The sequence below is a fragment of the Coffea arabica genome, chromosome 9e, assembly GCF_036785885.1.
Source record: "Coffea arabica cultivar ET-39 chromosome 9e, Coffea Arabica ET-39 HiFi, whole genome shotgun sequence".
Lineage (NCBI taxonomy): Eukaryota > Viridiplantae > Streptophyta > Magnoliopsida > Gentianales > Rubiaceae > Coffea > Coffea arabica.
In genome coordinates, this window is record NC_092327.1 from 6,340,334 (window position 1) to 6,355,520 (window position 15,187).

Consider the following 15,187-nt stretch of genomic DNA (forward strand, 5'->3'; position numbering starts at 1 on the left):
AGTCTCGCTGAACATTCTTTTGTAGTATGAACTCCACAAAAATTCAATAGTGTCAATTAAACCACCAATATTACCCTTCGAGCTAAAAGTTAATTGGTGTGAAATTTGTTTACACTTTCATACAAGATTATCAAATCGAATGCATAATGTTTATAAGTATTTCATTTTGATATCAATAAAACATGTGATTACATTCATTTCCATATGTCATTCATTTTCTAATATAAATTTTTATTATTATTTCAGGATTCATCTTTTGCAAAAACATAGTTCTTGAATGATATACACATTTTATCATACTTTAAACTAATGCTAGACAAATCTTAGATTTTGATTAATTGTACTTTTTTTAATCCAACCTCTCTTTTTATTTCTTTCAATAATGTCAGCATTAGAGGTGCAAACGAATCAAATCAATCGCGAGTGGTTCAAGTTCGAGCTCGAACTAACCAAGTCAAATTCAAACTCGAATTCAAAAATACTAAATTCGTTAACTAGCAAACCAACTCGAGTTCAATTATATATATATATATATATATATATATATATATTATTTTAATAGTAAAATTACATATATATCCCTAATATTTTATTATTTGTTAAGAAAAATTATTATTTATTATTTTTTTTAAATAAAATAATTATCTTTTTATTTTTTAAGCTCAAGTTCAAACTCAATTTGAGTTGAGTTCGAGCTCGAGTTTTATATTTTGAGTTTGTCAAGGTCGAACTCGAATTTGAGGTTCATAAACCTAGGTTGAGATTCGACCCAATTGGATCAAAACTCAATTTGTCTTGATTTGTTTGCACCCCTAATTAGCACCATGCGTAGCATGGTTATTCACACTAGTATAAGAGTACTAGGGAACTTGGATTTAATTGAGACGCTTGGGGACGGATGTCATGAACAAAACAAGTAGTACATTCACTTAATTTAGACGCTTGGAATGGATGTCATGAACAAAACAAAGACATCAAAATATACACGACTCAGAATGGAATAAAGATTAGGTTCGAAAGCAAAACTGAATACGATATCTCAATAACAAGTACAGATTCGTGAAATTAATTAAAAAGTAAGTTGGTGAAATAAGATCTGCCGAAATCTATATAGGAACGTTTAGGTGGAAGCAAAACTGAATACGATATCTCACTAGCAAGTACAGATTCATGAAATCAATTAAAAAGCAAGTTGGTCAAGTAGCATCTGCCCAAATCTAGTTAGGAACGTTTAGGTGAAAATGTGAAATAACTTGGCTCTAGCAATTTTTAGTAAGTGCCTATTTATTTTTAATAACAGCATTTTATGGTGTTATATCAAGACATGAATATTGGTTTAGAATTCCATTTTCTTACTTATATAGATTAAAAAGCTTATAAAAGTATTCTTTTATTATCAACTTGCTAAATGCGCATAGACATATTACATTGTGTTCTTATTTCAGTATGGAACAACAAACATTGGATAAATCTAAATGAATTTTCATTAAATATAATCAAGTAATACGAGAGTAATCATCAATTAAAGTGACACAATATTTAAAACTAGACTTAGATGCTATTGGACAATAATCCCAAATATTAGAGTTCACTAATTCAAAAGGGTATGCAACCTATTTATTGACCTAGGCAAATAAGGCAAACAGAGATACTTCACAAATTGACGTATCTCACTATATAAATCTTGAAAATTTGAAAACAATTTCTTCAAAGTTGGTAGAGATAGATCACCCAAATGACAGTAAACTTCAAGAGGTGTCATGATGAACAAACATGTAACAGGTTTTGACATTTTCAAAGTTTCAAGTCTATAAAGGCTACCAAACTCACATCCTCTACCAAAATTTTCCGATCCTAATAAATACAATATTCAGAGAAGGATAAGACAAAGCACTTAAGAGCTCTTGTAATTTTATTGACTGAGAGTTGATTAAAAGAAAAATTAGACAAGTGTAAGACTGAGTATACAGAAATAGAGGTTGTAGGAATAGTTACACCAAAAACCACAATCAAAGTACTTGATCTATCAGCCAAAGTAACACTTGGAAGATTTGTATTAGAATTAATGGAGGAGAGAATATGGTGATATAATGATTTGATGATTTAAGTACTATAACAGTATTCTTAATCAGCTAACATAGGTCCACTCTATCTTTTGTGATTAAAGAGTATGCTTTCATGGTTTAAACATTTGTGATTTGACTACCAGTACTAAGCTAGTTCGAGTTTTTCAGTTATTTCATTGCTGTTAGCTGCTACTAAATGAGATTCTATGTACAATCTATCATCAGGAATGGGCAAGACGGTTGTATTAAGAGTGAAGCCAGATTCGCAGCTGATCCTCAATTACCTGGTGAGCGCTCATAGCAGGAAAACCGTCACAGGAGTCCAATAGGGTGGTCTCAAGCCAAATCTTGATTCCCAATGCTTGCAAAACGTTACCTGGATAATGTACTGTAGATTTGCAAGGCTTTTACCACATTGTTGTTTTTCACCTGTTCCAAAATGACAAACATCAAAGACATGAATCTCTCCCAGATTTTGCTTAAATCTTTGAACACACATCCGTGAACTTCAGCTGGATTTGTTTGTCACTCATGAGGTCAAACTTGATGACATCAACAAGGCTTTCAAGTTGCTTATTGAGGGCAAGTGCCTGAGGACTGTCATTTTCACAAATTACATACATAAAATGTTTGTCAAAGAATACATATACTGATGCAGAAGATTTTTGGAAGCATGGTAGTTATAACCCATAGAACTCTAGTACCCCCAAAAAATCAATAATAGTAAAGGTAAAGAAAGAGAACCACCACCCAAAAGGAAACAGAAAAAAGGTATCAATCAAGAAAAATGGGTGCATGCTACTCCAAGCTATCAATCAAGTCCTTAAAATTGAACACCAGCCAATCAGCTTTAGCTGCAACAGTTTCTCGGAGCTGAACCCCAGCATAGCATATAAATAAGTCGGCACCTCCTGGTTTGCGAGCCTACAAGTAGAAAGAGTATAAATTCTGCGAGCAACATGAGAGTAAAAGCTCTTCATTTATTCAATTTAGATGCATTTTTGGGCCAAAACTTAGAATGATATTAATAGTGTATGAAGCTTGAACAGGTTTTTAGATAGCCACTATAGTCTACTTTGAAGCAATTAAAGTCAATGTATGGAATCAATTCCTCCATGGATTTACCAAGTTTGAGGTCTAAATCTTTATGTCCAGCTATTGCTGTATGCAGACTTTAGATAAAGTCAGTTATTAGATTCTAGATATTGGACCCTGTTAAACTCAAGTTAACATGTAGTAGAAAAAGCTCTCGTTGGGATTTACTTCTTGATTTTTTTTTCCTTGGGTTGGTTGTATTCCGTAGATGAAGTGGTCACCAAACTAGACAAGATGAACACTTTTTTACCTCAAGATCAGTTGCACCATCTCCAATCATGACCAGCGATTTATATCCATTAGCCTGATAACATTATCAAGTATTTGGTCAATATTCTAAAAACCAATACACAACAAACAACTACTAAGAGTTCAACTTACCTTCCTTATCTGCTGAACAGCAATAGCTTTTCCTCCACTCCTAGACGTTGGCTCATCTGTATCAAACCCCAAAAACTCTCCAGCACTTCCGAAAAGAAGTTGATTGGCAAAAATGTGGTCAACGGGAATACCAAGAATTGATGCAACAGGCTGTTAAACTGTAGCAGTTAGAACTTTGACACAGTTTCAAGCACAAAGTATGCTTCCATATGAAACATGTGTGATTCTTTTAGGGATTCAAAGCAAGGAACTGTTAAAACAGGTAATATTGATGCAGGAAAAGTATCAACTTGGAAGCAGTGTAGCATAAAAATCAGGTTACTGAACCTCAATTTTTTAGCCAATATTTGAACCATCAATTCAGAGAATATTTAATCAACATCAATAATGACTATAGTATGCTAATGGGCATCTAGACACAATGGAAAATTGATCCAAGGACTCCCAGCCTCAATTGTTATCTGGATATGAAGAAGAAAAGATATATCAAAAGCCACTCATAGAGAAGCATATACATTGATCATTTGGCGAAATCCTCCAGAGATCAGATAAACATCAGTGTTTCTAGCCTTCATCTTCTTGACTAACTCATCAATCCCACGAGAAATTCTGCAAACCAAGTAAATCAATTAACCCAGACATTTTCATTACTTGGAAAATACAGATCAGCTATGGCTTGAAAAACACTAAATGGTTTAGTTTCGTGTAAAGTTCCATGCTATATAACAATACATACTGCATATTATATACAAAACAACGGCAGATGCAAACACTCAAAAGACAAGACATTGTCCAAATAGAGTAGTTGCATAAACCTAATTGTTTCTTAATTATTTCACTTGAATCAGGGTTTTGTGTGCAATCAGAAGAGCACACCTTCAAGATGGCAGGCATTCTGAAAGGTCTGATATGCACATCCTAATACTAGATCTTGTTAAAATGCAAATTTTGCATGCCAAAGATGTGTAACTCATAATCGTAATCCAAATTGAAACAACTACAAGATGCAACTTTACATGGTTGTAGTCAAGTCATTCACAACTAAACTTCACCATTTTAGTTTACAAAATTGCACTGTAGTAATGATGAAAACTGATTGACTGTGCACAAGATTGAGAGATAAAACAAGCACAGTGTCTTTTTTTGGAGGTTTATGTCTGTATTTCACTTCTCTACACGTGATGATGTCCAAAGCATTTGGAACTTACATTGAATTGTTAAAGATAGTAGATGATGCACATAGGCCTCATTAACTGTCAAAAGAACTGAAGCAATTCTAGCATAAACTTCTCGCTACTGAATATAGTTTCTTACCTTGGAGGTCTCTTTTCAAGGAAATCTTGGACTTGTGCTATTGAAGGATTAAACAGAGACAATCTTGCAGCCAAGGCATCCTCAAAAGGAATAGAACCACTCATTGCCCTAGTAATTAGCACATAATCAGATCAAAAACTCAATTCTATGCACATCTAAAAAAATGTCTATCGAAGGCATATCACCTAGCAGTCCATTCTGCAACAGCCTTTCCAGCTCCGCAAAACTCAGCAAGTTCATCAATGCCCTCATCTAGGCATACTGTACTATCCACGTCAAAGCATACAGCATCAGCATTGCGCCACAACTCAAGGACCTCTTACAAATTTAAAGGATACATCAATTAGACATATCACCAATTAAAACTCATCCTTGTCTTCATTCGTACATAGTATTAATTCTAATTTGTCATTATATTTTATACATTACATACAAGAAATAAAGTTTTTCTCAGACCTTGAAAATTACCTTTTGACGGCAATGCTTTGTTAAATTGGTCCTCTTTTGAGGCCTCCAATGGCTGAACCGAAGCATTGATTGAAGTGTATGATTTAAGATTTCTCATTGCCTTAAATTTATTACCAAAACCAATTGTCTTTATCCTTAGAGAAAATGTGGGGGAAAAAACAAAACTTTCTTGTGTAGAATAGGTGTGAATTGGGTTCAATTGTGCACTAATTAATCCCTCCATCAAAGCTCCCTGATTGTAGCCAAAATTAAGAACATGTTATATCACTTTCAATGCCAAAAATCCATACTGACAATCATAAAATTCATCAATAATTTGCATTAAAATTCAACTAAACACAATAACCATTAGTATATAGTGAAGTGTAGCACTAAAAAGCGGAAAGAAGGGATGCAGATCATATCCAAAATGTAGCAAAACGCGAGCTTTAAAGAAGTTAATTCAATAATGAAGGAAACTCCATTTCCACATGAACTTGTACAGGCGGCTACAAGAATCAATACTATAAGTTTTCATACAGATTGCATATAAATTTAGCTTCCAACCACTCTTAGATCATAGATAGGCCTTCAATCATTCAATAACCAACCAAAAATAACAAAATAACTTCGACGGAGCAAGATCAGAAATTGCAGTCAAAGACAATTAAATCAAATCTCTATACTTTTACTCCAAGATCTGAAGCCCAACCAATACAAGCATCATATATGTAGCAAGCAGGCGAAGTAAAACGAAAAAAAAAAATTGGAAAACAAAGGTCTACCCACTAAAGATTTCCTGAAACAATAACGAGTGAGAATACCAAAGGGCAGGTACAGTTATGTTGTGCCCGATTTCAGGGCATGAAAAGAAAACGATAATTAATGACTATAATTGTTGGCCCAATGAGGAAAGCAAATTACACTCGTTTACACTCCTACTACTGTAGGTTGGTGAGGTCTGCTCACCGGCGAAATCTCAGACGGTGAAATCCCAAACTCCGACCAGCTTTGGACTGGTGGAATCATCCTCTCCAAATTCAGGAAATTCATACCTTTAGCTCAAATTTTCACTTAAGCATTTCCAGAAACAGATTATAGACATAACAGAAGTTCAACATATTCTAATATATCAGGAACTAATCCAGCCCGTATTTTGGCAGGAAAATAAGATTTAGTCCAACCCCAGTCACAAGAAATTCAGATCTCAAAAAATACCAACTTCAGAAATTTAAGAGCAAGAAGACACATGACGTAGCATTTTCACAAAACAACATGGTAGAAGCAAAGAGAGTTGAGGAATTTTTACAGTGCCTTCAAGCAGATTCCACGGTCGTGGTGGTGGTTGGGTTTGCGGCGACAATGACGGCGATGGCGGCAACTTCCTCCGCCCTCTGTCTTTTGCTCTTCTTTTCCTTTTTTTTTATGTTTTCTTATCTTTTTCTCTCGGTTTTCTCGCTTGGTTTTTGGATGGGATCCGGTTTCTAAAAATCTGTGAAGTTAAGAGAGAATTTTTAGGAAAATGTTTTGACAGTTTAAATGGCTAATGATCCGGGTGAAATTTTTCTTTCGGTTTTGTCTCTTGTTTTTTGGATGGGAGCCGGGTTTCTAAAAATCTGAAGCTAAGAGAGAATTTTTGGGAAAAAGTTTTTAGAGTTTAAATGGCTAAAAGATTGGGTGGGAAAAAGAATGGACCAGGTCAGATTGATAGGATAGGGGTGAACAAACAGTACAAATTCGATAATTTGGTTAGTTGAATTCGATGAATTCGGTTATTTGACTTATAGAAATTTAAAGGGCTTTCAATTTCGAATTGACTATAACCGAATTCATTTCGCAACTGATTTCGAATTCGAAAATGGTAATGAATTCGGTTAACCGAATTCATTTATAAAAAAAAACTGATTTTTTAAAAAATTATTACTGATTTGATCCCCAATTTATTCATAATTTAACACATTATTTATGTTCTAATCATTTTGTGGTTTAATTTAATTGACATTTATTTGATCACTTATACCTAGAATCCTTAGTCTATGATTTAAAGAACACATAAAAAGTGATTAATTTAAACTAGAATAAACCTTAGATTATACAATGATTAGTGATAATTTATGAATTTATAATTTACAATAATTAATAATAAGTAATATTAGTTACAAACTTACAAATTACAATGATTAGTGATAAGTTATATTAGTTACAAACTTATAATTTATTTCAAATCAAAATAAAACTTATTTACTTACATATGTTATTGTGAAAGTCAATACACTACTACATTAATTTGCAATTCATATGTATTCACTTACATTGTTTAGTTGTCTTGTCTATACTTAAAACCTTAAGATTGGTGAATAGAGAATATGAATTTTTATGTTAATATATGTAATGTAAATTTAGAGCACATTAATACTTGCAAGTTACAAGTTAATATTCAAATATTCAATAATTCAAACATGAATGATGTATCAAATTACCAATATCTAAATTCTAATTACTAATTATGTTTATTGTTTAATATTTAGTATTATACATATATGTATTAATTATTATCTAATTCTAGTCATGTTACTCGTGTATAAAATAATAAGTATTATAGTTATGTTATATTGTTATGTATTACTATATATTTGTATTATTATAGTCATATAACAATTAACAAATACTAAAATAATATATTGTACATTATTATATATTATTATTATTATTATAAGTGCATGATAATACCACATACTAACTATTATTAATAGCATTTACCTATATAATATAATAATATATTAGTAGTATATACTAATACTAAATAGCATTTATCTGTATCTGTATATTATATAATTTTATAAACTAATTTGGTATTCGAATGCGGTAATGCGGTACCCTATTTCATTTTACCGAATTTGAATATGAAATTAGTTATTACCAAATTCATAATCTCACTACCTATTTCATACCATATTAGAATTCGGTGGATTTGGTACGTACCGAATTTGCTCACCCCTACGGATTGGTGGCTATTGGGGGAAAAGAGATGACAAAGGAGTGAGTTTTTCTACAAATTCTACACTAAGGGCTTGTTTGATAAAGGAGTTTTTTGTTAAGTTTTTCTTCTATAAGTTTTTTAACAACTTTAATTACAATAATCTCAAAAAATTTCTCAAAATGTTTAAAATATACAATTCAAAATATCTATGTAGACACCAAATTTTTAAATAATTTGTATGTTGCATCTAATTCATGATTTTGTTTTAGATTGTCTGCATTTTAGTTGTTACCTTTTTATTTGTCTTTTATTTGCTAATTATTTGTCATATTAATTTTGTTCACGTTTTAGTTTTAGTTTTAGTTTTAAGTTTTAACGTAAAATTTGTGAAAAAAGAAAAGAAAAGAAAAGAGGAAATTGATGAAAAATGGAAAATTGTGCTTTGTGGATTCTAGTTTATTTAGATTTAGTTTCTATTCAATAAATCAAAAAAATTAAAAAAAAAAATCAAAAAAAAATCAAAAAATCACAATTCTATTTCTGCCGGTTCCATTTTCCACTTCTCAACCTAGCACCTTCCATTGTTATTGCCGACTCCACTCCACTCCACTCCACTCCCAATACCTCAATATATACATCCCACTACGCTATATCATTGCCAGTTCACTACAATCATTATCACTCACCATAACATTTTTATTTCAATTGTTCCTATGCCGGGAGCTGTGAAGTGATCAGCTTCTTTGGAAATAACGACGAGAGAGAGAGAGGTGAGGACTTAGCTTATCTTCCAGCCTCACTTCAAGACCAACCGAGAGAGGGAGAGAGAGAACCGAGAGTCAAACTTCCTCCAATCCAGCCGCAAGTTTGAGCCAGGGAAAGGGAGAGTTGCGGACTGCAATTCTGGACAGCCGAGAGTGGAGGATTTGCAGCTGCTAGTCGTGTGTTTTAGGCTTCAAGCTAAGGTAATTTCTGAACTTAGATGAGTTGTTTATGGGTTGATGAAGCTGACTATAAGCATGCATGTGGGATTGTGTGGTTAGATGATAGGTTAAATCATAGAAAAATCTGTTTGAGAAGGAAGTGAAGCTGCTGAGAGCTTGAGCTGGAAGTTTCGGTTTTTAATTTGCTAGCTGTGATGATCTGAGCTTAATTTTGGACTCAACCTGATAGATAGTTTCTTATTTGATGTTGCATGTGAACTACGTGGCCTGAATTTCGGTTGCATGGCTGGAAATTTTAATGGAAGTTGATGGATTGCTGAAACAATTTTTCCAGTTTAGCCGTTGAAGTTGTTTTGGAAATTGCATGGGTATTTTAGCATGAAATTTGCTGGAAAGTGGTTGATTTTCACTTGGTTAGGTGTTTGACTAATTAAAATTAGATGATTAAGCTTTGCAGGAAGTTTATTGGTCCGGCTAAGCAAAAAAAAAAAAAAAAAATTGAAATAGTGAACGGCTACATGCAAGTTCATCCAAGGATGGCGAACAGAATTTCTGGATTTGTGGATGTTTATAGTTGCTGTCCGAACTTGATCTGAACTAGAAATGATAGTAATTTCATTAAGTAGCCTTGCATGTTAGTTTTGGGTACTTAACACAATGATTTAACCGAGGTAAATTCGGATTCATGCCCAAGTACTTGCTGGAAAATGCATTTCAACTTGCCAAATCAGTTTTATATGTTCCAGATTTTTCAACTTGCTGAACGTATTTTATTTGTATTTGCACTGGATTTTGCTCAGTTTTTTTTTTCTATTTGTTTGGATGATGGTTTGCTGCCTAGTTTAAAGCCTTGTGTTTGGATTTGATTGTGTTTGAAAGCTGGATTTTGTAAAGTGCCGAATTGCAGAAAGCTTGCTGCGTTTTTTTCTGTTTCATTCTTGTGCTGTTTAGTTTTCTTTCTACCTTTGATGATTAGCTCCATTTTCTTGTTTCAATGCTACAATGAAGTTACAAGTTTAGTTGGTGATTGGTAGTTAAAACTCTGATATACGGTGAACACATTTGTATGTTGAAATGCAAGAAAAGCTGCGGCTGAAGGTGCACAAAGCCAGATTTGCTTCTTTTATTATTGATGGATAATGAATTTCCTTCCTTTGTTGATGATCAAAACCAGATTTGCCATCTTAATCTTGCACCCAAAATTTCATGTTTTAAATTGGGTCAATAATTTCTGGGTTGATGAATTTGTTTGCATGATAAAAATGCGAAAGATTGCGGCTGGAAATTGCTGCTGCACTTTGTTTTTTTTTAGCAGTCACCGAACTATATTTTGCTTGTTTGAGCATGTTAAATGGTTTATGTCTTGGGGTATACTAGTGGGTAACATGCGATATTTGCCTCATTATGTTTTGATTTGAGCTCATGGATGGTCTGTACAAAGAGTAAGCTACAAATTTGCAGCAGATTATAAGAAAGTTTTTTTTTTTTTCATTTTTCTTCGCATGAGAGGCTGCCAGAATTTGTATTTGGAGTTGTTGGCCTGTTGAGTTACGCTTGTCTTTGATTTAATGTTGAAGCTTGGATCGATTGGCTGAATTTTTAATTGTGCTAGGAGTGCATTTGAGCAACTCGGTAATGCAGCAATTCACCAAAACTGGTTTAGTTGTCTACCTTGCTAGTTTTCAGTTTTTGCAGCATGAAATAGGAAGAACAAGTCAAAGTTGCTGGATTTTGTTTTAGCATTTGAATATTCTTGTTTTCTGGATTTTTGCGTTCCGAAGAGGGGGAAGAATGTTTGATCTCCTTACAAGTTTTTTTGTTTGTTGGATTGTGTTTGCATGGTAGAATGGAAAGAAGCCACGGCTGGAAATGAAATTTGTTGCAGAGAAAGTTTCTTCTACGTGATTGCATGGCTTTTGCATGAAAATGACTTTCAAAAATCGCACTCCAACCCCTTGGCTTCCATCTAATGCTTCCATGGCCCAATTAATTGGAAACTTAATTAATTTTGTCCTCCTAACATGCCATTTCCTCTTTAATACATCTTGATTTGTTTTGGGTAGATACTTAAGGGATTGTAGAATGAATTTGAAGGGTCTAATAATTTCTTTTTCCTAGACTTGTAGTTAATTTGATTTTTTTTGGATTCTTTGGCATTTGGTTGTTTAGCTACTAGTAAATTGCTCCTCGTTTACCTTTTTGTGAATTTTCTAGTTTGATTTGGTAAGTTTCACCTTAGATTCTTAATTTTATTTTATGTTTTTTTTAGTTCCTTAGTGTTTATAATAGTAATAAATTGGCCCTTTAGACCTCTTTAATTTTTTTTTCCAATTGGGTTTTTGTTTGTCTTAATTGGTTAAGTACGAGTAGTTTACTTTCCTTGGAATGCTTCGAGTGATTCAATTTGACGGTTGTTTCCATTTTCTTTTAATTTTTCTCAATTAAAGTGGTACCTTGACCTTTTTATTGTTTTGAAGCCATTTTTCTTTCATTTGGTCACCATTCAAAGGGGGCGGTATATTTTCTTTTATCCCTTTTTGTATCTCTTCTATGTGATCCAACGTGTTACGTGGAAATTACATGACTATTTGCTTTCATTGCCTTTCTTTAGTTCTTTCATTTCATTTACTTTTGCTTTTATTTAAGTTCTTCTTTATGGGGTATGTGTACACCTCTTGGCTTGTAATAGATAGGGCTTGGAGGAGCATTCAATGAAGACCTATCGAAGACGTGTGCCTAGCTAGCAAATGTAATAGTTAGGGCTTTAATTGCCTATGTGTTATGTGTTACTTGCTTTAATTAGGTTCTTGCATCTAGTTGAGCATGCTAAGTGTTATGTGCTATATGTTTATAAGTGTTTGGCATGTCTACTCGCTTTCCATGGTCATGAATGAATGTGATGGACGAATGTACGTTTCCACTAGTCCAACGCTAGTCGGAATTCATAGAATGGGCTAGTCCAACGCTAGACCCTTAGGGATTTCCCCTCGTTAGTACATGTTTGCATGTTCATTACATGTCATGCATTCTTTTAGTTTTATCATTTTGCATGCCCCTCGACCCCCTTTTCCCTCCATTTTAGGATTTTTGCATTTCATGCTAGTTATAGGGTTCATTTGCTTGAGAGTCCCCTTAAATATGGGATATAGACGAGTGTGGCTTTTTCTAAGCCTTAGCACGCTTGTATTCCCTCTATAAAAGGGTAAATTGAGTCACGATTTAGGTCTCCCCGTACCCAATATGCATGCATTCCCTAGGCTCATGCATTCTAAATCCACTCTATCATTACACTTTCACTTTTCATTCCATTTGCACACATACACCTTTTATCCCTTCACTTGCACACGAACACTTTTGTTCCATTTTGCACACGTGCACCTTTATGTTTCTTCACTTGCACACGAACACTTTTATCATCACTTGCACACATGCACTTCATATTATCATTTCACATACCGTACCTTGCCCACTCACGTGCACATTTTCCTTTACATATTTATTGTTTTTTTATTACTTTTTCAAAACTCATGTCCTCACATTGCATACATGCATTCCATTTATTTGCATCCCACTCGCATTATTCGTGACTTCTTCAAAGGATCGTCATTGGGCTTCACAATTAATGTGATTGGCACCACTCAACCTTTGAAGAGAAATTTCCCCCAATACCCCTAGGTCTAGGGTTTGCATTCATGTAGTACATCCAAATGTAATAAATTCTTTGATTAAAACAAGAAAATCTTTGATTAAATCAAGCAACTAGCCTTGGCTAGGTCGAAGGGGTGCCTTGGATTTTATCCTTGCCTTCCCCTTCGTCAAATGTGACTCCCGAACCTTTTTCGTTGGTTTACGTGGACTAGGAGTCGTTTAAAAGGGGTTTCTTACTACTTTTTCCTATTTTTCTTTAAAAATTCATTTTTAGGTGACTTGGTACACCTTAACTCATTACCAAGTGGCGACTCCGATTTTTTATTTCAAAAAACCCTTTTTAAACTATAATTTTGGGTCAAATCGTCGCATTCTCAAACCCCCATTTAGACCCATTTTTCTTTTAAATCACAATTCATTTTCCAAATCACAAATTGAATCAAAAAATACATTTTTAAACCATTTATTTATTTTATCAAAAAATGGGGCGCGACAATCTAAAAACACACAAAAAAATTACCTTCTTCCTTTCTTCTTCTGAGGGGAGGAGGAGAGGGAGAGGGAGAGAAAGGAGGAGAAGGAAAAGAGAAGAGAGGAGAGGGAGGAAGGAGAGAGAAAAAAAAGATTTTGCTATTGGCAATGGTGGTAGTTAGCGGGGAGGAAGGGAAAAAAAGGAGAAAGGAGAGAGAGGAAAAAAAAGGACGTTGCTGCAACAGCGGTGGTTCAATAGGGAGGGAGGGAGAAGAAGAATGTAGTGGGGTGGGGGAGAAGAAAAGGAGAGAAAAGAAAAGAGGAAAAAAAAGAAAGGAAAAAAGGGAGAAAAAGGAAAGTTTTTTTTTCTTAAAGAAAAATTTTTACATACCTCAAAACATTTTTTTGATAAATTTTATAAAAAATTACAATAAAATTTTAAATAAACACAAAGAAAAAGAACTGGTGAGAAAGTTTTAGAAACTAAAAACACCATTTGTCATGCCGGGCCATAGTTAACACTGAAAAAGAATTGCGCAAACCGCATCAAATCCTCAGTCCTCTTCGTCCCCTGTACGAAAAAGCTGCCACTTGCCCATAATTAATACACTTCTCTACAAAGCCAGTTAACATTTTTAATACTTAGGTTTCTTCATAGTATTACAAGTCAAATCATCAGGCATTGTCGGAGCATAAATGCCTGGCACTTGTGAAACTTGAGAGGCACCAAATCCTCAGCCGCATATTATGGTCGCTACGCAATCGCACAATTGCAGTCATTTAAAACACCCACGTGAGGTATGTATTTTGATGCCATTGGGCCTTTGGTCCGGTGGTCATCCCAAGGCTTGGTGGTGCGAGAGATCAAGGGTTCGAACCTTGCCTCCCACAAAATTTGTCACAATATGTGACGGTTTTCATTGACCAGTTTCGATGGAGTTTCTACTCACATCGAGTCCCCTCCCCTTCCCCTCTAGAATAGGCTAGTTTAGGTTATAGGAATTCTATCGTGTCGAAAAAAAAAAAAGGAGGTATGTATTTTGATTTCTCTTCTCTATCCTCTACCCATGTCCAAAACAACTCCTTCCATCATCTATAGCTACTTTAGGAGTTGAGGATAAAAAAAAAGAAGAGAAATATTGAGTTATACGAAAAGGAAGAGAAGAAAATTTAATGTTTTTTAGGAGTTTATAAAAGAAAAGAGATAATTTTAAACACATAAATCAATAAAATTTCATTGAACAGCGTTTCGAAAATAAAATTGACAATTAAAATTTTTTTTGTAGGCTTTCTGCCACTTTCCTCGTTTTTTGCCCATTTTGGATGGAAGATTTTTTTTTTTTTTTTTTTTTATAAATTATAGCTGGCCTTTATCTACTTCTAAATCATTCGACTTTTTTTTCTTTTTTATTTCACTAAAATTCCCAAGCGATGGAAACACCTATGTTTCTCTTCCTTTGTTTTCTTTTCTATTCAAATCTCATCTCCCAAACTAGTTAACTCACCGGTCGCCACCGCCACCATCACCACCAGGCATGCAAGCAGTTCCTTTTTTCCAGAAAAGTGTTTAACATCCATTTGTATGGAAGCCCAGGAATATTTAAGGTTAATATTCAAACTTTTTCTGCACCCAAACTCCAATTTAATCAGTAAATTAAGCATTATACCTTGTGAGTGTCTTTTAACTTAGATTCTATGACTTCGTGACAAAATCATATCAGAAATGGTGAAGGTCTAAAGTCAACCCCTTAACTAAAACTTTATGGACCTAGCTTTGATTTCTGATGATGTTACTTCCATGGGTGGAGGGCGGCTGCAGCAGAATTTTTGGGTTATGGTTT

The 15,187-nt window shown here is 34.0% G+C and overlaps 1 protein-coding gene across 4 annotated transcripts; it reads right to left on the reverse strand.

The window, feature by feature from the left end:
- Nucleotides 1-2,613: 2,613 nt before the first annotated feature.
- LOC113710385 (phosphoserine phosphatase, chloroplastic-like) lies at nt 2,614-7,011 on the reverse strand. Of its 4 annotated transcripts, none has more exons than XM_027233356.2 (8): nt 6,618-7,011; nt 5,325-5,556; nt 5,042-5,174; nt 4,857-4,964; nt 4,058-4,151; nt 3,543-3,692; nt 3,412-3,465; nt 2,614-2,990 (listed from the first exon to the last, which is right to left on the reverse strand). In XM_027233356.2, exons 2-8 carry the CDS (start codon nt 5,545-5,547, stop codon nt 2,865-2,867), a joined length of 888 nt encoding a protein of 295 aa, XP_027089157.1. In that variant the 5' UTR covers nt 5,548-5,556; nt 6,618-7,011; the 3' UTR covers nt 2,614-2,864. The 4 variants fall into 4 exon arrangements, with proteins under 4 accessions (XP_027089157.1, XP_027089156.1, XP_071922115.1 ...); XM_027233355.2 differs by having other exon boundaries at nt 6,613-7,011; XM_072066014.1 differs by lacking the exon at nt 6,618-7,011 and adding an exon at nt 6,273-6,606 and having other exon boundaries at nt 5,042-5,117.
- Nucleotides 7,012-15,187: the final 8,176 nt, after the last annotated feature.

Bases quoted from the DNA above. Each gene is read 5' to 3' on its own strand.
- LOC113710385 (XM_072066013.1), bottom strand. From the start codon at position 6,356: ATGAATTTCCTGAATTTGGAGAGGATGATTCCACCAGTCCAAAGCTGG. The intron at 5,557-6,272 runs GTGAGCAGACCT...GGCTACAATCAG, and splicing joins CACCGTCTGAGATTTCGCCG to GGAGCTTTGATGGAGGGATT. The intron at 4,965-5,041 runs GTGATATGCCTT...GCTAATTACTAG, and splicing joins GTTGCAGAATGGACTGCTAG to GGCAATGAGTGGTTCTATTC.